Below are 24,590 nucleotides of genomic sequence, written 5' to 3' on the forward strand. Positions count from 1 at the left end.
GATGGTGCTACCAGACAGCCGGTAAAGAGTGTTGGCCTCGCTCAGCTGAGGAAAGACTGGCTTCCGTTCCTTTCCTCTGTATTGGCACGGCTGTCAGATCAGATCCAGGTCATTCTGGATCTGTGCACCTGAGATACTCAGGCAGTAAGTGCAGTGCAAAATCAGGTGTTTTACTGGGTAATTACAAGCGTTCCTTTTCTGAATGAACTGAAATGGTGGTGGCCTGCTTTTCAGTTATCGGTTTGAATGCTGTAGTTTATATTCTTTTGAACTGATGCCTATTAAAACATGCATACAGAATTCTTCTCACATGGGTTTACTTTTTAACAGGCTAATAAAATACTTTCTTTATCTCCACGCATGACTGTAAAGAGTGAATGAGTAGACTTCTGTGCTGGGCCTGGTAAATATTCCTTGTATTTTATTATGCTTTATTAAGAAAAACCTTTTTTTTCCCCCCCTTGAGTATTCTGCAGCTGCAGAGACTTCACACCATGATTTCATTCTCTGGGCCAGGAACCCTCCAATAAAATTTTACTTGGTGGGGTTTGGTTTATTTTGTCTTTATTTTTTCCTTATGATTTTGCATAATCACCAAAAGCCATCATCTGTACTGAAGGACACTTGGGGAGAGTTGTTTGTAAAGTACAATTATAAAACTAAAACACATCTGGTAATCGTGGAGATAAAAATATGTGCCTGTATCCCTTTCCCACCATCTTTCATGTGTTTTCTTTACTCACTATAAAGTCTGGTTTGTAAAGTATGTGTATGAGCATGTAAGTCCCTCAATTTATGCTCATATTAGTCCCATAACTTTGGGACCTCTGTGCTGAAAAACGTTCAAGGCGAGAACTGACCTTCTAAGTGATATCTGCTGTGACAATCCATTTGTAAGTCTTTAGTGATTCTTTTGGTAATACTTGTATGATGTGTTAAACAAAACTTTATCTTCTTTAACAGTTAATCCGTGAAAATAGAGTGCTAGAAGACTTATAGCGGTCTTAAAATGCACTGGAGCTAAATGATAAACATATGAAAAAGACAAAGTTATACTTTCACTTTGGTCATTCCAGTTCAATCTTCATCCATTATCAAAGCTGTCATTTCTTAATCAACAATGAACAGCTAACTATAAACGAGGGGCAGCCCTCTTTCCTGACGTTGCAAACCACAAGCTGCTCTTGTTGTACGGATGCTTTCTGCAGCTGTTCCTCCCGTCAGAGTTTTTGTAGCCTTTAGGTGGTGCATGGAATTGTTTTGGAGTCTCAATATCGTTTCTTAATTGCTCTTTTACCAGGATAAAGATGCCAAAATCAGCTTCCTTCAGAAGGCAATTGATGCTGTTGTAATGGTAACAGGAGAGCCACTGGCAGTAAAACCAGCACGTGTTGTGGCTGGGCATGAACCTGAAAAAACCAATGAATTTCTTCAAGCAATTGGGAAATGCTGCTTAAATAAAGTAAGATGGTACTATATATATTTTATACGCGTAGTGATATATTATCAGAGCTTATTTGTAACAGACTTTATTGACACTCATCTGCTATTCTTAATTACACAGGATACACATTGGGTCACCACTTATTATAATAACAACAGGTAGATGGTATATGATCCTTAGCAGAGTTTGAGGCAGGTCCCCATTCAAATACATTCTGGATATTTTAGTGCTTTTAGTATACACTGTTTTTTATTTTTCATCTTATTCGTTGGTTATTTGATAACATCTGTTAGCTTTGAAGGACAGTTTGAAGCTTCAGGACATTTAAAACTTTGGGATGCAGACACATTAATTATATGACCAGATGCTGCCCTGCCACCTTTGACTTTGTTTCCTTTAAATTGTGAGTCAATCTGTAATTTTCCAATGTGCTGCCTCTTTTTGTTTTTTTTTTTAATATGGAAATGCAGCAAAAGAGAAATTTCACATCCTGTTAAAAATAACTTCAGGGGCAGTTCTTAAAACAGTTGTTGCATTCTTAAATTAGTTGTTGCATTAAAAGTAATGGGGATCCTTTGCTTATAAGTGTTACAGAGGTATTTGAAATACTAAGGTGTTATCTAAACCCCTTGAATTAGTGAATGAAGAAATTGTGTATAACTAACTGTGAAATACTGCAGTGTTTAGAGGCTGTCTTCAAGTTTAGTTTGGATGATCTTTGTCTGATAATCTACTCATTTAAATTTATGTGGTGTTTTTTTTTAATTTGCTGAATGCTCTGAGCTTTTTCCTTATGAATTGCTTGAGATCAGGAAGGGGGAAGTTGACTAACATATGCACAGCGACTGGACGAGTTTGAAAATATCCTTGATGGAACAGCTTTGTAGAATGTTGTGAGGAGGTTTACTTTCCAGAGGATATAGTCTACCCATTTGAGCTAAGATAATTAGCCCCTTGGCTTTTCTTGTGGAACATAAGCTTGATGTGCATTGGGAAAAAGATTTCCTTCAGTCTCTAGCTTGATGCGTTTAGTGTTGAGCTGAGCACACTGCTTGGAGTTATGTAGTTCAGGCAAATGCTGCTAATGTGCAGAAGTTACTGTCCAAATATGAAAACCCACAAAAATTCATAGTTTTTCATTTACAAACCAGGAGAGAATCAGGAGTCAGCCCCCAGGGCAATATCAGTTTTAGTGATCTAAAAGCTGTTCCTGTTTTGGGAAGAATTCTCCAGCAATGTGATGATTTTTTTTTCTTTTTGTTAATGTAGTGAAACTCTGCCACTTGGATATGAAGACATGTTGTTAACTTGCTGTCTAAATGATCTAATTAATAATTGCTTGTTGTCTTAACAAGTAAACTAGACATAGAAGGTTTTTAAACGGTGTAACTACAGCTTATTGAAAGTAATTCTTAATGCACCTTTTTTTTTTCCTATAGTGACTGTTGCTGACTGAACAAGTATCAGGTGAAAGTGAAGTGGCCTAAGAGTGGATGCAAATACAATATAATGTGGTTTTAAGAGTGTTTAACCAATCTAGCAGTCGTGGTATAAGGATTTGGCAGTCACTTACCTTGCCATTTTGAAAAATATTTAAGTTGTTGCAATGAGAATTGCTATTGTGCTGTAATACATAAAAAGCACCATATATTTATATAGCTGTGGTACGTATAATCAAATTATTACAAGAATTGCAAGGAGATGTTTGACATAAAATGGCATTATTACTGCTGTGAAAGTATGTTTCCAGAAAAGCAGAAATATAAGCTTTATTTAAAAACAAAGTAAAACAAAAGAACCCCACCCAAGTCATGTTGATTACAGAGTTAGAAAGAAAGGAGACATTTAATAAACGAATTTATTCATTTCAGTGATATTTGTCTATTCCTTGTAGCTGTCCAGTGACGTTGCTGTAAAAAGGATCTTAGCTGGGGAAAGAGCTGATGCTAAAGGGAAACCTCCGTCCTCTAAATCTCGAGACAAAGAAAGCAGAGAATCCAAAACAGAGGAACAAAAAAGCCATAGAGATAAAGAGGTAGGCATTTGCAACTCTTGTGGGGTACAGGGGCTACTGCTCTTTGCAGTTTATTGTGGGGGTTTTTTTTTTAGCTTGTGTTTTTGTCTGTGGAAAGTAACTGCATGATAGAGTTGCCATGTATTGGAATTAATTTTTAGTTTTTACTTTCTTTTTAGGGTAGAGGAGACACTGAAATTAAAGACATAAGCTCAAGCAGAGACAGAAAACCCAAAGGAGATTTGAAAGAGAGCGAAGAAAGAGAAAAGGAAAGTGGTAAACAGAAGGATAATGAAGACAGGCACAGAGACCTCGAAACAGACACCGTTAAGGAAGGAGAAAAACAAGAAAGGGAAAGAAACAAAAGCAGAACAACCAAGCAAGGAAGAGAAACAGAAAAAAACAGGCGAAAAGAAGAGATAGAACGAGAAGATGATCTCAAGCATGATAAAACACAGAAAAGAGAGAAAAAAAACGAAGAAGGAAGAGAAAAGGACAGACTGAAAGGAAGAGACAAAGATAAGGCTAGGGATGGAGAACGAGAGAAAGATAGAGAAAGAGGGAAAGATCAAGAAAGGGATAGACAAAGGCACAGAGGAAAAGAAGGGGAGCATTTAAGAGAACATGGAAAGGATAAAGCAGAGAAAAAGGTAATTGAAATCTCATTCCAGAGAATATTTGCATGCTGTGGTAGGGTAAAAATGTTGCTCTAATGACCTTGCATGTTTGTATTCTTGCTCATTTAGCAATTAAGCACATTCTTAAACAGCAGTTGCTCTTATGAAGTGGAAGTTTCGGTGTGGATTTGATCTGGTAAGAGCGTGACTGAGGCGTGTCTAACTCCTGTCTCTGTCGTGGTGTATCTTAACTTGAGCCATCAGGCTCATCTGACTGTCCTTCCTGAACATCTATAAGCAGTTTCTTTTCTGAACTCTGCATGTCTGGATTCTCCTGACGACCTTAGATTGTGTTTGGCAGGCAGAGATGGCAGTGGCTGTTGGAATTGTGTACTTATATCCTCATGTGTCTTCCCAGTAACACATGCTGTTGTCACAGCCATAGCCCACTTTTGGGGAAGATGGGGCTGAAGAGAGTTCCTCTGGTCCATAACTAGTCATTAATATCTCTCTGGAGCTTACTACTTGTGCAGCAGGACACACAGGATGGAGTTGTACATCTGTATTTTTTTTTTTTTTTCTGGTTTTCTGGATGGAGCTGCTCACTTCCAGCTTGAATTTTTTTTTTTCCTTTGTTTTCCCCCCTTGAAAGAACTGTTGGGAAGCCCATCTAGATCAAACCATTTCCCTCTTGCAATGATGCTGTATTTGCCGTGAATTCTGCACATCATGTTACATCTTTGACAATAAGCACATCCACCATTTCCTCATACTTCAGGCCTTCGCAGTGTAAAGCCCGAAACTGCTTTAAGAGCCATCTCTTCGTTGCCTTTCATTTTGCTGTTCTTTTTGTCTTCTTTCTTCCTCCTCAAATATTTCCTGTTCTCCTTTTCTGTTGCATACTAGTTCATGGTAGAAGTTTGGGATTAATGCACATCAGGGGTGCTTCTGTTAAGGGGTAGTTTAATTTTCTTAGATGTGAGAAAGCACTTCTCTCAGTACCTGTGTGCTGGCCTTACTGGATTCTTGCCTTCCTGATATTACTCAGAGAGAACAATGTTAAACTGTTGATTTTGCTCAGTCAGTCTCCTATGTGGGGAGGCAAGGTAAAGAGGGCAGGTAGATGGATAAGAGTACCGTTGTAATGTACTCAGTTCTACTCTGTGCTCATTTCCCCTTGCATGTTCTTCAGGTAAGTAGCTCGTTTCTCAGCGCGCTGAATCTAAAGCAATTGATTTCTTTTCAGTCTGCAGATTCCAGGGAACCCACGCTCAGAAAAATGCAGAGGCCAACTACAGACAGCAAGTGCCAGCCAGATAATGAGGTTAGTAGCATAGAAGATTTTGCAAGTTGAATATTGGAAGTGTTGTGTTTAGAATGGTTTGGGAGCCCACATAAAAGGAATGTAGGATTGAAAGTTAGGTAGATGACGAGTTTTAGGGTTGTAATATAGAAGCTTGTCTTTCTGTTTATTTTTATGTTGTTTTTTTGTTTTAATTTCTCTGAGCTAAAAAGTCTACTCGGTTTATTTCGTTTTCCAGATTTTATTTCTGTGTATTGATATTTTGGATACCTCAGGAAAAATATTTATTTGTTCAAAGTTTTCTGTTTATTTGTCTGAATCTTTCCTGAAAAGCTCTTGGAGGGTTTTTTTGTACTTTAATAGAAGTTACTGTTTTGGAAAGAAAATGAGTCCAGTTTTGTGTCTGGCCTGTGTTCTGCAACTGGAAGATGGTAGCACAGAACAGCAACTCACTGGTTGCTTCTGAACAGTAGCTGTTGCTTGTGATACCGTTGCGTCTGCATCTGCTGTTTCTTGATGACCTGAGGCAATTTGGGGAATTATGGAACCATATGGCTAAATGTTTAAAGAGTGAGACTTCAATAAATTAACCTAAAGCAGCTCAGGACAGGAGAAAAAATAGGCAGGTTCCCAAGTCTAGCAGGAGTCTGTGCGGAGAGTCTATGGGCCACTGACATCATCGTGTCTTCTACATGAGATGACAAATTTATAGCTATTCTTTGACTGAAATCCAACCAAACTTTTTAAATTATTGGCACTTGGAGGGAGAGCTTATAAAATTTAGCCTGAAGCAAATATTCATGGCCAAGTTAAACTTCCTGCAAATTGGGTCTCTAATGGAAATTCTGAGCCTCATCCCAAACTTATCGTAGTGCTCTTGGGCACCACAATAATACACTAGGGCAGTAAAGTTTCATTTCCCGTCTTAAGTGCTTTTGGGAGTGATTCCAAGTCATGTGGGTTTATTACCTTAAATCTAGATGACATGCTTTTCCTCTACTTGCTTGCGTAACAGTAGATGCTGCTTAGTTTTTAGGTGATGAAAACACGCAGTTTAGACCAGTGCATGACAAATGGTCATCATCTTAAGACTGTTGGAAGAGAGAAATGAAATGAAAATGCTCTCAATTAATTTCTAGAGCTAGAGAGCTAAGATAGAGCTGCACAAAGTGATTTAGAGGAAATTCCGGCATGAAATAATTGGAAAGTCCGTCTAATGGACTGAGGTTGATCTTCCTGTCCTCACAGTAGTTTCACAGCAGGGTAATGTCTTTATTTCCAGAGATTTTTAACTACTGTAACTCCACTGAAGTCACATGGCAGTGAAACAAGTGTATTAAAAAGAAGGGAAACAATTTATGTCTTTATGCACATAAAGAGTATTTAATCATAGTTTCTAGTCTCTGCTGCATAATTAGTAAATCTTCAGCATCAGTCTTCCTTTTTGTAAATATAATACCCAGCAAGTGAAACAATTTGAAGCGACCCCTCTCAAGCAGGGCCTAATATGCAGTATCTAACATGTCACCCACTCTCTTCTGCCCTGAGGACTGACCTCTTCTTTTCTGGTTTGTTCCTGTCGTGCCTTACCCACTTAACCTGGCTCGTAGTCCTGCTGTCTTTATCCTCATGCTCCTAGCCACAGCTTCTCTTTCTTTCCAAGCCTAGCCTTACATGGCTTAGCGTCGTGGTAACGAGCTATTTGTCTTCTTGATTTTCATCTCGCTTCTTCCGCATTTGAATTAGGCCCTTTCTTCAGATGTGCTGCTTGGCAGCATAAGGATGTTGAAACAGTGGGGAGAAAAAGCAATGGGGAAGTGGGAACTTTTATTTCATTTGAGAAGTCTATGGAATATTCAGGCTGTTTGGCCTCTATGCTGCACTTTCTTTTCATATTCTACATGGACAGCAAAGCTATCACTAGCTTTCCTAGCTTTGCTCCTGTGAGATTAGAAGTCTAAATAAGATTCTATCTGTATTCATGCAAGTCTTATTTTTTCTTGTGGCTAATTATCAGAGGCCAGCTTTAAAATGCCACTTAAGTTTTGACAGGTTGACTTTTTTTTAAAAAAAAAAAAGGTATTTTTCTGGTGCTAAAGAAACTCTGTATGTTATTCAGCATGTAATAGTCATCACATGGGTATCTATAATTTTCTGGAACTAAAAGAAAGCAAGTATAAGTAGGAATGAAGAGGCATTTGGTCAACACATGGCAATCAGAAGACTACTTGGTGCTTCAAGGCTAGCTGTTACATACCAGGCTGTTCGTGATCAGAGTGAGTTGAGTTGTATTCTCTTAGCTCTCAGTCCATCTCAGGTAAAAGTCTTCTTTAAAATGGATGCTTCGTAGCGTGACTTGTTGACCTTCTAAGTAATAAAGATAACTTTGTCTTTTGATAAAAGGTTATTCAGGTCATACGGCTTCTGAGCATATGGTGCTGTTTATATGAAAGTGGCTGCAGAGCAGGGATGTCATTTACCCCTAAGGCCAAACACATTGGAAAAGTCTCTTCCATTTTACAGATGGCTGCTGAAACTCTTGGCTAAAGCTTTTTGTAATATCCTGTCACTTTTGGCCACTCTCTGAAGACTTTTATTTTTGCCATACAAACTGTATTGCTCTGGAACCGGTCACTTCAATCAGCCTCTAAGTCATATCTAATGAACTTCTATTTCTGTTGGAACTCATCTTGACTATATAATGAAACAACTACTGAATGAAAAAAAGACATAACTGCCCTAGAAGGAACAGAGAGAATCGGTCCGTGGAAACCTGCTGGACATGGCTGAAATATTTTTGTTCTGGTGCTGTGAATGACTCTCCCTTTTTGGTGTCAGTTATTCATAACTGGCTCATAGAATAGAAAACCATCATTAAAATCTATATTTAAAAAAGTAGGATTTTTTAATAGTTCATTTTGTATTTGAAAGGTTTTGGTTAGCAGAAGCTAACACAAATAGAGCACCACCTTGCAAGCCTTCATTTAACGAAAAGATAATTGATTGATATTTTCCTAGTAAGTTTTATCACCACAGCAGTCAAATTGACCTTAGCAAGTAGAGATGTTTCCTTGTTGCTGTTGCACACTAATAAATTGTGCCTGTTAATAATGATAGCTGTTTCAGGAACAAATACTGGAAATACAGACAGCTTGGGGGAAAGAGCAAAGAAAGTTGCTGAGGAGTACATAGCTTTCAGTAAAAGCATTAGAAATGAGCTGAGTTTATTGGTTGAGGAATAGTCTGTTGCACAAAATTAAAAGAAGTCTTTATATATGTAGTTGTATTTATATAAAACATATACACACATACATATGTAGTTTTTATTTATATAAACTTAGACACACACACACACACTACAGTATACATGCAAATATACCTCCTGGCACTATGGATCTAATTAGAAGAACAGTATTGTGGAGGGTAAATTGAATTAGATTCCTATTCACAGACTTAATTCTTATTTATTAGTAGCGAACTTGTGGTGGATCTGATGAATTAGAGGGGGAAAATCCCAGTGGCCAATTTATATAATGTGTTGTTCCTCTCCCCTGCTTGGGAGGGAGTGTTTCTTCTGCCTTTGACTTTCGGTGCACAGAGTGGCCGTGGCTAGAGGCAATGTATGTAAGTGTGTACAGAATTAGTTACGAGAGCAGTATAAAAGTCACTGATAGAAACTGTGCATGACATTACTTCATGAATATAGAGATTGGTTGTTGCGTGGGAAGGGGGAGGAATTAACAGTTTGGCAGGATGTCTTTTCAAAGCATATTTCTTTTCTTGACCTGATGAAACAGTCCAGATCTTTGTTTTCTTATGTATTAAAGTGACAGTCAACCTATTTAAAAGTTAATAATGAGGACAAAGCAGCAGATTGGATGGTTTACAGCAGGCTGCTCTATCCTTTCCAAATAGAAATGTAATTACTCAAAACTGGGACACGTGCATGCCTCCATCTACGACTCCGCTGTAATGTGTTTTTTGCAGGATGGTGTAAGATTTCTTTGTAATGGCTCCAGCAACTGCTTTTCAAAGTCTTGGAGCCTCTGAATTTGTAAGAAGAATGACCTATTTTATCTCCCTTTGGAAAGACTCATATCATAAATACTGTGGGATTTATGTTTTTGTGTGCTACCATAGTGATTAAATTTTAGCTGTTACTTTGCACCTGTTGCCAGTGTGCACATGTGGCTCTACAAAAAGGTTAAGCGGTGTTTGTAATCACAACCTGACATAAATAAATGACTGAATCCACTCCCCCAGAAGCCTCAGCACCTATTCTCAACTCCTTCCCCACCTGTGCTAATAATTACATCACCCAAAGAGCTGCTGAAGTTTGCGTATACCAGATGTGGCCTGCGGGCCCGCAGAGCCAGACTCTGATGGTATGTAAGCTTTGCTTTTGCTCCTTGTGTAGTGTTGTGGTTGTGAAAGATGGTAGTAATTAAGATGAACTAAGATTCAGATTAACCACTTCAATATTAGCTATGCATTTTGGACTTCTGTCTGTTTTTCTTTATAACATGCCAGAATTTTCTAAAGAGTGAAACAAAAGTATTGGTAGCTCTGGCTGTGGGTCAAGTAATAATTGTAATAATCCAGGGAAGACAGTGCAAGTGAAAACTAGTTTATGTCAAAGCAGGACTGTGTACTGTCCATTCAGCTAGATTTTTGCAAAGTGTAGGATGTAGGGCTTTCTACTGCGTGATTGAATACCTGAAATTCTGAGCATGGACATTATATTACATTATATTACAATCATGGAGGTGAAGGAGATGTCGTTTCTAAAAGACCTAAACTTAACTGCTGAAGCTGACTCTTGCGTAGACTGCTCACTTTCCTATAAAGCACCTCCAAACTGTTCAACTTCTCAGTTTATCACAGTTTGCATACTGTGATGGTTTGTTGTTAATAAGCACTTCCCCTTTGTCAAGAGCTTCTGTTGCGCTTGTGGCGCATTATAGCGTATAAAAAAGCAACATTTGCCTTCAAAACAAACTTACCATCGTGGTCCTGACACGTCAACTTCATTCCCCTCCTTCGTGTAGCTGTGTCTTCAGGGCCAGTAGGTACATTGTCATAAGCTTGTAGAGGTGGGATGTTTCTTTTGCGTTGTCACCCAAGGTAGCTTGAGTAAAAATACTTAACAGCATCCTATATTTTTAAACATCTCATAGTGTTATTTTCCATTACGACATGTATGGTCCATTGTCCTATATGCAAGATATTATGGAAAATGAATGTTTTACATTGTGTAATTTGATAATTTTCTCTTACTGCTTATTGGAACATATAATGTTTACATTTGCGTAGAAATAGAAGAATTTGTAATTCTCATTTATGTTATCAATATGGTCATTATCAGGAGGGTTGGCAAGAAATCTTGGATGCAAACTGCATGGACTGTTAATTCACACAAACTTCAAAAAAGCAGATAAGAAGGAAATCCTGTGAGGTGCCAAACATATTTCAGGATTTTGAATAAGGTGCAGATATGTATTATAGGTCTAGAAAGCCTAGAAGCATAAAATGATATTCTATAAATCACATGTACTTCATCTGTTGTGTTCAGAGAACATTTGTTCCTTCCTCCTTAGCAAGAAATGTTGCTAATGAAATCAGGGAGTTAGGTAAAAGGCCAGGAAAAGTTATTAGAAGCATGAATGGCTTGCTGGAAGCTGGTGTTTTATTAATATGTACAGTACTGTAAGAAGTGGGAAGCCCTGAATATGTGAAACACTTGGGGTGGTGAAACAGTGGCACAGAGTGCCCAGAGAGGTGGTGGATACCCCATCCCTGGGAACATTCAGGGCCAGGTTGGACACGAATCTGAGCAACCTGATCTAGTGGAAGATGTCCCTGCTGATTGCAGGGGAGTTGGACTAGATGACCTCTAAAGGTCCCTTCTAACCCCAGCTATTCTATGTGTGTGCATATTGGGCCAGATCCCATTGCTGGCTCCATCCTCTGGTCTACATCTAAGCAGAAGTCTGCCCCTTCTTTTCACCAAGATTGGTGTAAGGGCATTGACTGCTTCCTTCCCACCCTGATCTCATATCCAGGAGTTTTGGTGGGCTGGTGGGAGTCCTTCTTGAACCTTCTCTGGAGGCATTTGGGCCCCAGCTGTGCTTCAGGTCGAGTGAGTAGTAAATCTGCAGTATACCCTGGCTATAGTAGTGGCAGCTTTCACGGACCTGCCTCTCCTGACTCTCTGCCTGCTCTTGCCGGGATGTTGTTCTGAGCCTTTTAGCAGGGCAGGTGCTGTAGCTGCCTTCAGCCCCTCTCTAGTGCTACCTGTGCGCAGGCTCAGTTATTCCTTTGCACGCAGGGGACCTTGCAGTCCAGGTGGCCTTGTCTCCTGGGACCAGTGTTGAGCTCATCCCATGAGAGGCTGCTGCTTGTGCACGTGTTCTTCCCAACCTCCAGCCAAGTGGACCTGCTGATCTAACTTGCTCCTTTGCATATGACCATTGAAACGTGTAATGTGCAAAAGTATTGTCAGTCAGGTGTTCTTGATTTCAGGCAGTGCAAGCTATATCCAGAGAAAACAAAATAATTCTCTTGAGTGCTTGCCTGCTTTCATTTCCTGGCCTCTCTGAATCACTTTCAGACTAAGGTCAGAGTCCTCAGAAGTGTCCTGAATTTTCCTCCTGTTCTATCTTTTCCACTTTTGAACTCTTACCCTCCTTCCTGTACCTGTTGCACCTTCAGATCATCCATTGCTTGTCTGCTGGACATTCTGGCAGGACCCGTTTCTTAGTTTGTCCAGGGTCTTTGTCCAGGAAAGTTGCCATTTGAATAAAGGACTGTGCAAGTCTAGTGGCACAGTTTTTTAGTCTTTGTTTCTATTTTGGAATGAAATTTAGAAGGCTTCCCAGAAGGTTAAAGAGGAACTGCATATCTGGCGTAGCTGCAACATATAGGTGATTGTAAGAATAGAATAGAATCATAGAGTAATTTAGGTTGGAAGGGACCTTTAGAGGTCTAGTCCAACCCCTCTGCAGTGAGCAGGGACATCTTCAACCAGACCAGGTTGCTCAGAGCCCCGTTCAACCTGGCTTTGAATGTTTCCAGGAATGGGGTATCTGCCACCTCTCTGGGCAACCTGTTCCAGTGTTTCACCACCCTCATTGTAAGAAATTTCTTCCTTATATCTAGTCTAAATCTACTCTCTTTTAGTTTAAAACAATTACCCCTTGTCCTATCGCAACAGGCCCTTCTACAAAGTTTGTCCCCGTCTTTCTTATTAGCCTCCTTTAAGTACTGAAAGGCCACAATAAGGTCTCCCTGGAGCTTTCGCTTCTCCAGGTTGGACAGCCCCAACTCCTCATCCTTTCCTCACAGCGGAGGTGTTCCAGCCCCTGGATCATTTTTGTGGCCTCTGGACCCGGTTCAACAGGTCCATGTCTGTCCTGTGCTGTGGGCTCCAGGGCCAGACACAGGACTCCCAGAAGGGTCTCATCAGAGTGGAGCAGAGGGGCAGAATCCCCTCCCTCGACCTGCTGCCCACGCTGCTGGGGATGCAGCCCAGGGTATGGTTGGCCTTCTGGGCTGCCAGCGCATACTGCTGGGTCATGTTGAGCTTCTCGCCAACCAGCACTCACAAGTCCTTCTTGGCAGGGCTGCTCTCAATCCCTTCATCCCCCAGCCTGTACTGATACTGGAGGTTGCCGCAACCCAGGTGCAGGATGTTGCACTTGGCCTTGTTGAACCTCATGAGATTCACACATGCCCACTTCTCAAGCTCGTCCAGGTCCCTCTAGATGACATCCCGTCCCTCAGGCGTGTCCATTGTAAGCATCTTATTGCTTTTGGTGCCTCACTGGTAGCTAAGCATTGTATCCCAAGACCAGCAGTGCATCATAGATGCTCTGCAGGTTTCACAAGATTGGTCTGCCTTGGATAGTCGTAGTTCACATTTGGAAGTTTCCTATACACTAACGAGATCTAGTCATCTGGATTCATTTAAAAGAAAATAGCTAGTGTGCATCCAGGAAAAATACCTGCAGACTTTGAGGAAAATAGACTTGACATATTCTTAATCTTATGTGTGTGGGTCAGTTTTGTAAGTAAATATTTTTGATATATAATACACATAGATGAAAAAGCAACACAGGTAAGTAAATTGTAGATATATAAATATATAAATTTTTTACATACAATTATATAAACTTGTGGGCTTTTTTTTTTAATAGAGTGAAAGTCCTGCAGGAATATCAAGGCAGCCTTCAACAAAAGGACCAAGGCAACGCGCCAAACCCGGAGGAGAAGGTAACTAGAGGGAGGATATTATTTCTCTTAAATATGCCGGAGGGTTATTGAATAGGAATACCATAAATACTTAAATATCTGTGTTTGTTATTTTCAGTACTTGTTTTATACTTCCAGTCTGCATTTATGAATCTAATAGACAATTTTTCCGCATGTATTTGATACACAGAAAGTGGTACTCAGTTCAGTTTGCTTGAGTTCCTCATGCACGATTGCACATATAAATTGAGCCTGCTTTTGATATTTATTGGGTTCTCTCTGAATGAGCTTTTTAAGTTGGTCTACAACTATTAGTTTTTCTCTTAGTTTCACAAGAACTGTTTCTTTGCTTAATAATCTAGCAAGTTTAAACAAATAAGCCTTACAAAACTTTGGCTTTTTTGCTTTTTTTTCCTGTCACTGAGGATTAGTGGACAGTATGTCTGAGTTGCTAAATTTTTTGCACGTCACCTTTACATAAAGTCACATGTAAAGGTTTGTTAAATGTTTGCAGCAGATCAATAATCAGCACGGTATTTTTGTTTTACTAAGACTTAAGATATGCTGTTTAAGGTTGTTTAAGTAAGATGAAAGACATTTGTGAGGCAAGATGTGCTTTCCTGTAGGGACAAATCATACAGAGGTGAACCCTGAATTTGTAACTTTTTCACTTACTAATATTTGGGAAGAGTGCTCTTCCTAAATTTGACTAGGGAATCCAAACTTCACTCATTTTCCGAATTTTTCAATCATTTCTCAAGGATATGAAGTCTTAAGTGTTTGGTCTTTAGAAATTCTGGGGTTATAAATGAAAAGGTCGTATTTTTCCAAAACCTCAACCAGCAAAACAAAAACCAACCAAAAGGTATGTTCCCTGAGATTAATGTGAGTACTGGCCAGTGCAAAAAGGAATTTTGCTGGACATTTGTTTGGTAAGCAGTACACTAAACCATCCACGTTTGTGTTACACTTTCTGGGGTTTCTCTAGTGAAAAGATGGTTGGATGAATTCAAGCCTAGCCAGACCTTTCTGAGTGATTTCCATAGCTTGAGATACTTGTGGTACTCCAGGTGTAAGCTGAACAGGTGAAGATAAGGTGTTAAGCAAAACCACTGGCTTGCAGCCCATTTGATGATTAGAGAAGATTTCTCTGAGTATTGAAATAACGGCGTATGTTTGTAGATCTTTGACTTTCTCCAATGTCTGTCATTACAGCTGTGGTCAACTGTATAGCGTCTGGACTAGTGTCAGGCTAGGACCTTGTGATTTGAGATGGAACAGGGAATGTGATCTAGCTATCATCAGTACTGAATCCTATCCCACATCATCTTCCAGAGTAGCTCAACCAGGTGTAAGGAACCAAGCCCTGCTGCATTTCTACTGAAAGTGTTGGGGAAGGAAGGACAGATACTTATTTATTACAGAGGAATTATCAGCAGGAAATGAGAATCTGTAAAAGGCCCATCTCTTTGTGCCAGCCAGGAGTCATCCCTAGTTGTGTTGTGGCCACCAGCCTGGATGGGTGTGCAGAGCCAGGACTCTGGACTGAATCCTGGCTGCACTGGTCTTGAGAGCAGACGTGGAGGTAGCTCTGTAGTCATCTCATCCTTGTGTCAGTGCCAAGTCTGTCAAGACTGTCACTTGTGGTAATAGGTCTGTAGTATCCGTGCTTGCCCATTAGTAGATTGATATAAACTGTAATTGTATTGATTATAAGCCATTTTACCAGCCTTTGGATGATAACCTCTTCTGAGTCTTTGTTGACTGGAGCTATTTAACAAATCGTACAATCATCAATAAACATGCCTCCTCATCTGCCTCGTGCCTGCATTATTCATTTATCTCTGTCTCTTTTGACAAGATTTAAGTGAAGATTTTAGTCTTGAGATGGTTTTAACTGAGTTTAATAGACAGTTGTGCCAGGCTTTGCAAATAAGTAAATAGTTTTATTTTATCTGTTTTATCTGGGTCCAGTCTTGTTTAACATTTTTATCAATGATCTGGATGAGGGGATTGAGTGCTCCCTCGGTAAGCTTGCAGATGACACCAAGCTGGGCAGGAGTGTCGATCTGCTCGAGGGTAGGAAGGCTCTGCAGAGGGATCTGGACAGACTGGATCGACGGGCTGAGGCCAACTGTATGAGGTTCAACAAGGCCAAGTGCCGGCTCCTACACTTGGGTCACAACAGCCCCACGCAATGCTACAGGCTTGGGGAGGAGTGGCTGGAAAGCTGCCTGGTGGAAAAGGACCTTGGGGTGCTGGTTGACAGCCAGCTGAACATGAGCCAGCAGTGTGCCCAGGTGGCCAAGAAGGCCAATGGCATCCTGGCTTGTATCAGGAATGGTGTGGCCAGCAGGAGCAGGGAGGTGATCGTGCCCCTGTACTCGGCACTGGTGAGGCTGCACCTGGAGTACGGGGTTCAGTTTTGGGCCCCTCACTCCAAGAAGGACGTTGAGGTGCTGGCGCGTGTCCAGAGAAGGGCAGCGAGGCTGGTGAGGGGTCTGGAGAACAAGTCTGATGAGGAGCGGCTGAGGGAGCTGGGGCTGTTCGGTCTGGAGAAGAGGAGGCTGAGGGGGGACCTCATTGCTCTCCACAGCTGCCTGAAGGGAGGAGATAGTGAGGCGGGGGTTGGCCTCTCCTCCCAGGTAACTAGCGATAGGATGAGAGGCAGTGGGTTCAAGTTGCATCAGGGGAGGTTTAGATTGGATATTGGGAAAAATGTCTTTACTGAAAGAGTGGTCAGGCATTGGAGCAGGCTGCCCAGGGCAGTGGTGGAGTCGCCATCCCTGGAGGAGTTCAAAAACCATGTAGATGTGGCACTTTGGGACATGGTTTAGCAGGCACGGTGGTGTTGTGTTGACGGTTGGACTTGATGATCTTAGAGGTCTTTTCCAACCTATGATTCTATGAAATTTTCTTTCAATGGTTTTGTGCCCTGGGCGCTGATTTTATTTCTGATGAAGAAGCTACTGTACATAAATCAGTTTAAAATCTCAGTTCAGAAGATACAATAATACCTGTGAATTGATACCTGTTCAAATAGCTAATTCTGGCTAAAGACTGGTACTGTTTAGACTAATGAAGCATGGAGATATCCATACACTAAATCTGCCAATGTCGCTATTATTAATTTATATAAAGAGATTGTGTGTTGCTTGTGTGTCTTCCCAGACATCCACATTTTCTTTGGGTTTCTGTTTTAGTAGGTTGCCACGTGTCTGGGGCAGGATACTGAAGTTCTATCAGAGCTTGGGTAGTGTTTGCAGAACAACCAATAGCCATGTTTTCAAAAGGACTTGGGGAAAAAATTAAGGCACCTTAAATACCTTGGAAAAGATCTGACACTTTGGATATGAATATCTGTTGACTGAAGAACTTAATTCAAGTTGGTGCTTGAATATTGAAAATTTTACATCATGTCTCGTGTACTTGCATCCTGTGAGATTTTAATAATTTTGCAGCTGTCTGGATTCCATTAAATGTAGTCTTATTTTATGACTTAGTGATCTGATCCTGTAAATGTTTTTATTTCCCAAGATTTGAATATTTCTTTTATAGCCTGAGCTGGTGCTAAAATACAGTGGCTGGACACACCCCATTTTATAGGACCATTCCCTCTTTAAAATCAGGATTCAGTTTTTCTGATAACTGAAATATAGTTAACGACTAACACTGTGTTTTGGCTTTAAGGTCAGTATTTTAAAATACTCCTCTCTTCATGATGTAGCAGGGCAGCACACTCAAATTTCAGTTTAGAAGTTTGAGGAGATACTGGAGAGGGTCCAGCGGAGAGCTGCGAGGATGATGTGGGGACTGGAGCATCTGTCCTACGAGGAGAGGCTGAGGGAGCTGGGCTTGTTCAGCCTGGAGAAGAGAAGGCTGAGAGGGGACCTTATAAATGCTTCTAAATATCTCAAGGTTGAGTGTCAGGACGGGGCCAGACTCTTTCCAGTGGTGCCCAGCGACAGGACAAGGGGCAATGGGCACAAATTGGAGCTTAGGAAGTTCCACCTGAACATGAAGAAGACCTTCTTCCCTCTGAGGGTGACAGAGCCCTGGAACAGGCTGCCCAGGGAGGTTGTGGAGTCTCCTTCTCTGGAGATATTCAAGACCCGCCTGGACGTGGTCCTGTGCAGCCTGCTGTAGGTGACCCTACTTTGGCAGGGGGGTTGGACTAGATGACCCACAGAGGTCCCATCCAACCCCGAACATTCTGTGATTCTGTGATTTACCAAAATGATAAACACTTTCTTTTTTTTTTGTTCTAATGCCGCAGAGTTGCAACGAGTAGGGCTCATAGGTACTCCAGTAAGTAACTCAGGGTGTTAGTAAAAGCTTTCTGCAGATACACTGATGCCTGTTGCACACTGGTCTCTGTAGTTACTGGTGATGATGATCAAAGCTTTGTGTATTTTCTAATATTAACTGGAGATAAATAAATGCACAACAGGAGAACACAAAAGGGCTACTGTCATCACTAAACTTGTAATAAACAAAACTGAAGTGGTGAATGGAGGACTAGTTAAGCAAAACCAGGTGTATTTGCTGTCCTAGTAATTTAACCAAGTTATATCAGCGTTTGCTCATCTCTATTATAAACAAATTTCTAGTGGTATTGGAGCAAATGTGGTGGTTTTTATAGTTAATGTTACATTTAATACTATGCAGATGATGACTGCTTTTATAGTTGCAGCATGACTTGCAGCAAAACTTGTATCATGCACTAGAGACCACTTTGCTAACTAAGAAGTTGATTAACAAATTGAACGTAGTGGTTTGGTGTTTTGTTTTAACTTGCAGTTGCTCTTAACTGAGCTCTGAACAGGTTTCCTTTCAGACACTGAATGACTTTCTAAATGGAAATGATGGAGTAAAGTCCTTCACTTTTCCACTGTTGGTGTGGGTACCTTATGGGTAACTTGTAGCACTAGCTGTATAGGTTGGTGATGAATGTTTAAATGCTAATTTCAGGTTTATTAAATGACAATTCATCCTGGCCTTAGTCAGCGCAGGTAAATGAAAGTGCTAGTTGACCTTACTTTGCTCTACGTTAATCTCCTCCTAAACTAGCAGAACTCATCATTTCTGCTGCAATGGCCTCTATATCTTTGTGGATGCTTCCCATGGCCCGGGTGGAGGAGTAGACCCTCCACTACTGATCTGCGTGTTCTGAAAGCTTTAGCTTTATGCTGCATGCAGTAATTTAATCACTGGTTTTGGCAGTGCTTGATGTTTCAACCCAAGCATTACGCAGGGCTCTATCTAGAAAATCTTTTCCTGTGCTATTAAAACTGTTTGGTCATTTGTTCTGGTGGTGGAAATGTTACCTGAGGTTTCCTGGCTGTAGATAAGGGCCCTGTGGATCTGCTCTTTAGCTTTGTGTCACAGTTACCTGTTTGCAGATAAGGAGCCTTGGAAGCGCTGGGTTCAGTTCCTGGGTGGTGCTTTGGGTACCTCTGTTTTAAACACCCATGCTCTTTCTGTGTCTGTAATCTTGCACATTTCTGAATTTATTCTGGTTCTGCATTTTGTGAGAACTGAACATGTTACTCCAAGTGAAGGCATGTGTGTGCATGTGTGTGTTTTTAATGGAAAGACTAAAGCTAAATATGCTGCCCATTCCGTACATATCATGACAGTGTATGAACAGTTTAACTTTTCTTGACTACATGTTCAATGCACAGGTGAATTTCCAGGACTGGCGTACAAATGGTGCTGAACTGTTTCTCCTTTGTGTCCCTCCACCCTGAATGTCTCTCTTCCCTGGGCAGATAATTTAGAAGTCAGCAGTATATCTGAATATGTTAGCTTTCTTCTACTTTGCTTTTGTCAACACTGTCCTGTTGTAGCTGCAAAAATAAAAACTGGTTTAGGTAGCTTCAAAAGTGAGCAGCATTTGTGGACTAGGCTCTTCTATGGCATTACCAGCAAGCTGTGGAGTTCAGCTACTGGAAACCAGCTTTTCTTGCTTGAAATTTCTTGATGGCTTTATTATGAAATGTATTTAAAACTAAAGCCTTTGAAACAAACTGCAAAATTATGCATTCCAAGTAGTAGACAAACAATTTAGTGTATTTTAGCAATTACTTGTACTTTATTAGGTAAATATTGTATTGTTTTCACAGAATCACACAGAATGGTAGGGGTTGGAAGGGACCTCTGTGGGTCATCTAGTCCAACCCTCCTGCCGAAGCAGGGTCACCTACAGTAGATTGTAGAGGACCTTGTCCAGGCGGGTCTATCAGGCTACTAAATAATATCTGTAAATCGTTTGTGAATTGAAGAAGTTGGCATCAGTTTGCAGTAAAATAAGGAGTTCAATCAGCGGTCATGTAAAAAGTCTTTGTGTACTTTGAATGTTATTTATTTGCACTCAAGATAGTTCATTAAACTAGGACAGCCTGAAAGAAATAGGAAGTGTAACAGGTATTTAGCATGGCTTTTTATGTTAAACTTTTATTGTATCTTTGGTTTCATTTGACTGTAAACCCTTCTGTTACAGGCACTGTGGAAACGAAGAGCATGGCAGATAGGATTTCAGAAGACAGTGTGGCTAAACTGCAAGAGAAAGCTGAACCAGCACTTGCAGTAAAGGGTAAGAAAAAAAAAAAAGGTAAACAGAAAGGTAGGGACAATGAAAACTTGGCTGCCTTGGAAAGTCTAACTGGAGTGCTTCGGGGTCAAACTTGAATCCACCCAGCTAAATGACTTCAGGAAAGTGATTTATGCTTAATCCACCTACTGCCCTGTGTTTTAATCGCATCTTGTGATTAATGTCCTTGTTTGAAAAATGCACGTTCTCTGATAAAACAGTTACTTTTATTTTCTCTGTCCTTACTCTTATGCAAGTTTTCAAAGAGACCAGTGCTTACAGCGTCCCAAGGAAAATGCACGGCTGTTGCCTGAATCCCTTGGTGACTTGTTCTGTGTAAGAACTGAATCACTGCACATTGCCTTTTTGTACAAGTATTTGGGAGTCTCACTTAGTGTTTGCATTTTACAGGATTTTAGAGGAAAATTCCATCTCTGCATTCTTATTTCTGCATTTTTTTTTTCAAATTTTATATAGCTCCCAAGACATAGGTTGTTAATGAGGTATTTTGTATCCAGCTACAGTGTACATGGAGCCATAGAAGCAAAATGTAGGAGGAAGAACTGAGATTTAAGCAAAAAGCAGCGTTTTTGTTTTCTCCAGATCCAGATGCTTGACCTAGTTGAGAGAGTTGATACCACGTAAGTGGGAGGTCAAAGGCTGTTTCCTAGTCCACCTGCGGCCTTCAGGGCCTCATAGCTGTGTCAGTCTGATGAAATGTAGACGGTTGGCCAAGACATTTGTGTGACCTTACACAACTGGGAGACCTTCCATGCTAATTCCTTTTAATCTTTTGGAGATGTCTTGTCTATTGGAACGTATCTGTTACAAAATACAATTTTATATTGCTCTGTTTCGAATTTGATTGTAGGTAAGAGGAGTACCCCGGGTTCATTATTGATTTGGATTGGATTCTCAGGTGGTACAAGAACTTTGCATTGACTGTTCTTTGTTTTCAGCTTTATTCAATAAGATAGTGTAACGTACTAGTGCATTAGTGAAACTTGGTTTTCTCTAAGTTTTTATAGAGGTGAAATCTTCATTCACACATTTCATAGCTTTCACAGTTGGAATGCAAAATCAGTTATGACAGTCGATAAGAACAGTCATTGCAGATAGCTAAGTTGGATGCTATTTGGCAGTAATCGTGTCAGTGATCACCTGTCCCTTCTTGCTGTGTTCTTGTGTCTTTAATTGCAAATTAAAGTATGAAAGTTTCCAAAGGAAGAATCATTTATAGGATTTTAAAAACGTTGTTTACTGGCTGAAATAAACTTATTTTTCTTGGTCTTTTGAAGTATTATTTCTGCATTCTGCTTCAGTCTTATGTTCTGTTGCTGAGCATTGAGGCTCTGAAGCTTTCCATTCTGGTTTTGCAGTTTTTATCTTTTTCTTTTTTTTTTTTTTTTTCAATAAGTGAGGATATGTCAGCATATCAGTTCTTCTCCCTTGGTGTCCTGTGTTAGGAATCCTCACTGGCTAGTTCATGGCAGACTCTTAAATAAGAAGTATATGTTTAAAGCTTTCTGGAAAAAGGGCATTTTGGCCTGCCTCAGCTATTTGCTCATACACCCTTGAAGTTAGTTAGGTTCTACTTTCTTTAGACCCGTATGCGTAAATGCACCCACTATGGAAGAAGGGAGGAACAGTTGGATTTCATGGTCACTCCATAAAGTGTAGGCTTGCATGAGGCTTTTTCAGAAGTTGATGATTACGTAAGATTTTTTGGAACCTAGTTGAATTCTAAAATAAGCTTTCGGGGAGGGGGGGGGGATTTCCCTCGTGCTGTTCATCTTCTCTCAGTTTTAATAATTACATTGAGGTGCACATCTCTAGGAGGAGTAATGTCAGGTTCTTTTCTAAAGTTTATCTCGAAGTAACCTGAAGATATTGTCACTCATTCAGTTGAGCTGTCGCAACCGCCTACCACCCATCCGCAGAGAACTGGCGTTATACAGAAAATATGAATATCCTTTCCACCAGCTGGGCAGAGAGGCTGGAAAGGTGGTGTCTTAAACTAAGCCGCACTGATCCAGTTCTTCAGGCAGTGAGTGAATGCATGTGCTAACAAGAGGGAATGGGAAGTGTGAAGGTGGGAGTGCTTATTGGGTGGCAGTGCCATTTTACGCTAGTGGGAAGGTTTAGGAAACTCTGCCCAGTTCACCAGTGCCCTTCGAAGCATCTTAGAAATCAGAGATCAGAAATTAGAAATTGCAAGATGCTTGGGCACTGTCTTGTTTCCTTATGTAGCTGGTCTGTGGTACTGTTTGGTTGGTTAATTGTGTATTAGATTTGTACTGTAGCTAACTCTAGTGGAAGTAAATGGAAATTGAGTGTTGAAACTGCTTGAAAATCACAGTCGCTGTCCTTCCCCAACTCCAGACCTACCTTTGGAATAGGTTAGCTGGAGAGGAGCTGAAGATCGTTCTTCCACAAGGTTTTCAAGGGTTTAGGGGGGATACTTGGGACTATTCAAAAAGAAATATTACATTCTGTGCATTTTTACATTTGTGGACTGTGTAAACTTACTTTGAGGGGTGAGCAGTCCCTGTGCTTTAGTAGTTCCAGATAGCTTGGCATGACTTTCCTCTCAAATCTGTTGAACCTTTTACGTATCTCATTTAACTTTCAGGAGTGTGTGCTTGCATGTTCTAACAAGACAAACATTTTGATCCTCCACTGTCTTTTGACTTTTGAAAAAAAGTTTCATTTCTGATGAGTATGTTCAGCTTAGTGACCAGAACATCAACGTATTTAGCACAGAAGTGTGAGTTTGTTGAAAACTCTCCCTAATGTGTATGTTCTCCCAGCGCTGGTAGTATTTCTGAAGTAAGAAGCTGGCTGTAGTTCTTGTTGTGTGCTTGATATCTTAACTTGGTTAGATTATTATTGAAGAATTTATAGAACTTCTCTAAAAGTCAATGTATTTGTTATTTCCAGATGAATTTGCAAGCAACTCGGGAACATTATAGTGACAAAAGACCAGCACTGAACATACCATTGATAGTTAAAAAATTCTAATAGAAAAAACAATGCATTTTAATAAATGAAACACTTCTCTAGTTTAGTGGTGCTTTTTCGTTTTATGCTATGTATTAAAGAATTTTTAAACTGTAACAAAATATAGTTTAGTTGTGTTTGAATCCTTTAAGTAGACTTCATCTAAGTAGTTTCTATTTAAAAGCATGCCAAAAAGCCCTCTATGAAAGCCTTCTGTGCTTTGGGTTGAGTTGTGGTTTTTTTTCCAAAAAAAAGGTAGTATTTTATGAGCATTTTATCGGTTCTAACTTGAAAATAAGCAGAACCTGCGGGGAACTTTTTACGATATATTGCAGGTAGTTATTGCAACAACCAGATTAATGAAACATACATTTTCCATTTTCTTGATGTCGGTATATGACATTGTTTCCTTCCTTGTATTACTCATGGTGTTTGTGGCTTCTGTTCATATTAAAAGTGAAAGTGATCCTCAAAACCTTTCCTCAAATAACTGGAGAATTGGGCTGATAACAGACGGTGAATCTGGAAATCTCCTGGAAATCTGGTGTGTGTGCAGTCCCTGAAGCATCTCTTGGTTTGCTCTGAGCAAGCGTCACAGCGCTGTGCTGTGGTACCGTCACTGCTCCGTCTCCGCTGGTGCTGTGGGACTGGCATGAACCGGGCAAGGGAGATGTCAGAGCTGCTAATCTTTCACACGGAGTAAACGAATGCTTGCGGGACTCCTTGCAACTGTTGACTTTCTGTCTTGTGAGCAGCTGTTATGTCAGCGTGATGCATGTCAGGATGTAGCAAGAGCAAGAAATCATCTGGGACCTTGACTATGGCTGATAACTGCTCCAAAGGCTGAATTCCTTTAGCAGTCTGCACTCCTTGCTTGATGGTAGCTGTTTTCTTTGAAAACAAAAGTAGTGATTCTTGCAGGTGGTATTTTTGTGGGAGCTGGGTGCGTATAGAGGCCAGGGAGGACTGTACATGCTTCCCACAAACTTGCTGTGCCAAAGATCAGTGATGGCATTCCGGTGTGAGAAGTAAAGCTGTACTATGAACAGACTGAATGTAACACAGCAAAAATTAAAAATCCTGGACACGCTTGCTCATGTCCCCAAGCCTATCCGCATGAAGGCTGCCAAAGAGTTCTTCCTTTGCTCTGACGTAGCTGGGGCACCCACGGTCACCACTGGGCTGTCTCAGCTCCTGTGATTGCGTGTGCAGGCCCTAAGCACAGCCTTTATTTAAAATCTAGTGTTTTATTAAGGAGCAGACCTCTTGTTTTTGTTTCTCCATACTTTAGTGATCTCCATCATGTGGGAAGATGCCTTTCGCTGTGTGGAAGGGGAGTTTTGAGTTTGAAATCCCTATCACATCCGTTA

General features: G+C 40.5%; 1 protein-coding gene across 5 annotated transcripts in view; it reads left to right on the forward strand.

The window, feature by feature from the left end:
- TRAF3IP1 (TRAF3 interacting protein 1) overlaps positions 1 to 24,590 on the forward strand; it is a 68,381-nt gene that overhangs the window by 3,972 nt on the left and 39,819 nt on the right. For 4 of the 5 annotated variants that reach the window (XR_012765040.1, XR_012765041.1, XR_012765042.1 and 1 more), the window contains exons 3-8: positions 1,301 to 1,462; positions 3,339 to 3,479; positions 3,638 to 4,108; positions 5,322 to 5,399; positions 13,574 to 13,649; positions 20,131 to 20,223. Coding sequence is in view for 1 of the 5 variants with exons in the window: in XM_075430711.1 (XP_075286826.1) it covers positions 1,301 to 1,462; positions 3,339 to 3,479; positions 3,638 to 4,108; positions 5,322 to 5,399; positions 13,574 to 13,649; positions 20,131 to 20,223 (1,021 nt within the window). In the remaining 4 variants the exon portion in view is untranslated. Of the gene's footprint in view, positions 1 to 335; positions 404 to 1,300; positions 1,463 to 3,338; positions 3,480 to 3,637; positions 4,109 to 5,321; positions 5,400 to 13,573; positions 13,650 to 20,130; positions 20,224 to 24,590 lie in introns of those variants that run through there. The other variant, XR_012765043.1, reaches the window with a different exon arrangement.

The sequence above is a fragment of the Opisthocomus hoazin genome, chromosome 9 (genome assembly GCF_030867145.1).
Source record: "Opisthocomus hoazin isolate bOpiHoa1 chromosome 9, bOpiHoa1.hap1, whole genome shotgun sequence".
Taxonomy (NCBI): Eukaryota; Metazoa; Chordata; class Aves; order Opisthocomiformes; family Opisthocomidae; genus Opisthocomus; species Opisthocomus hoazin.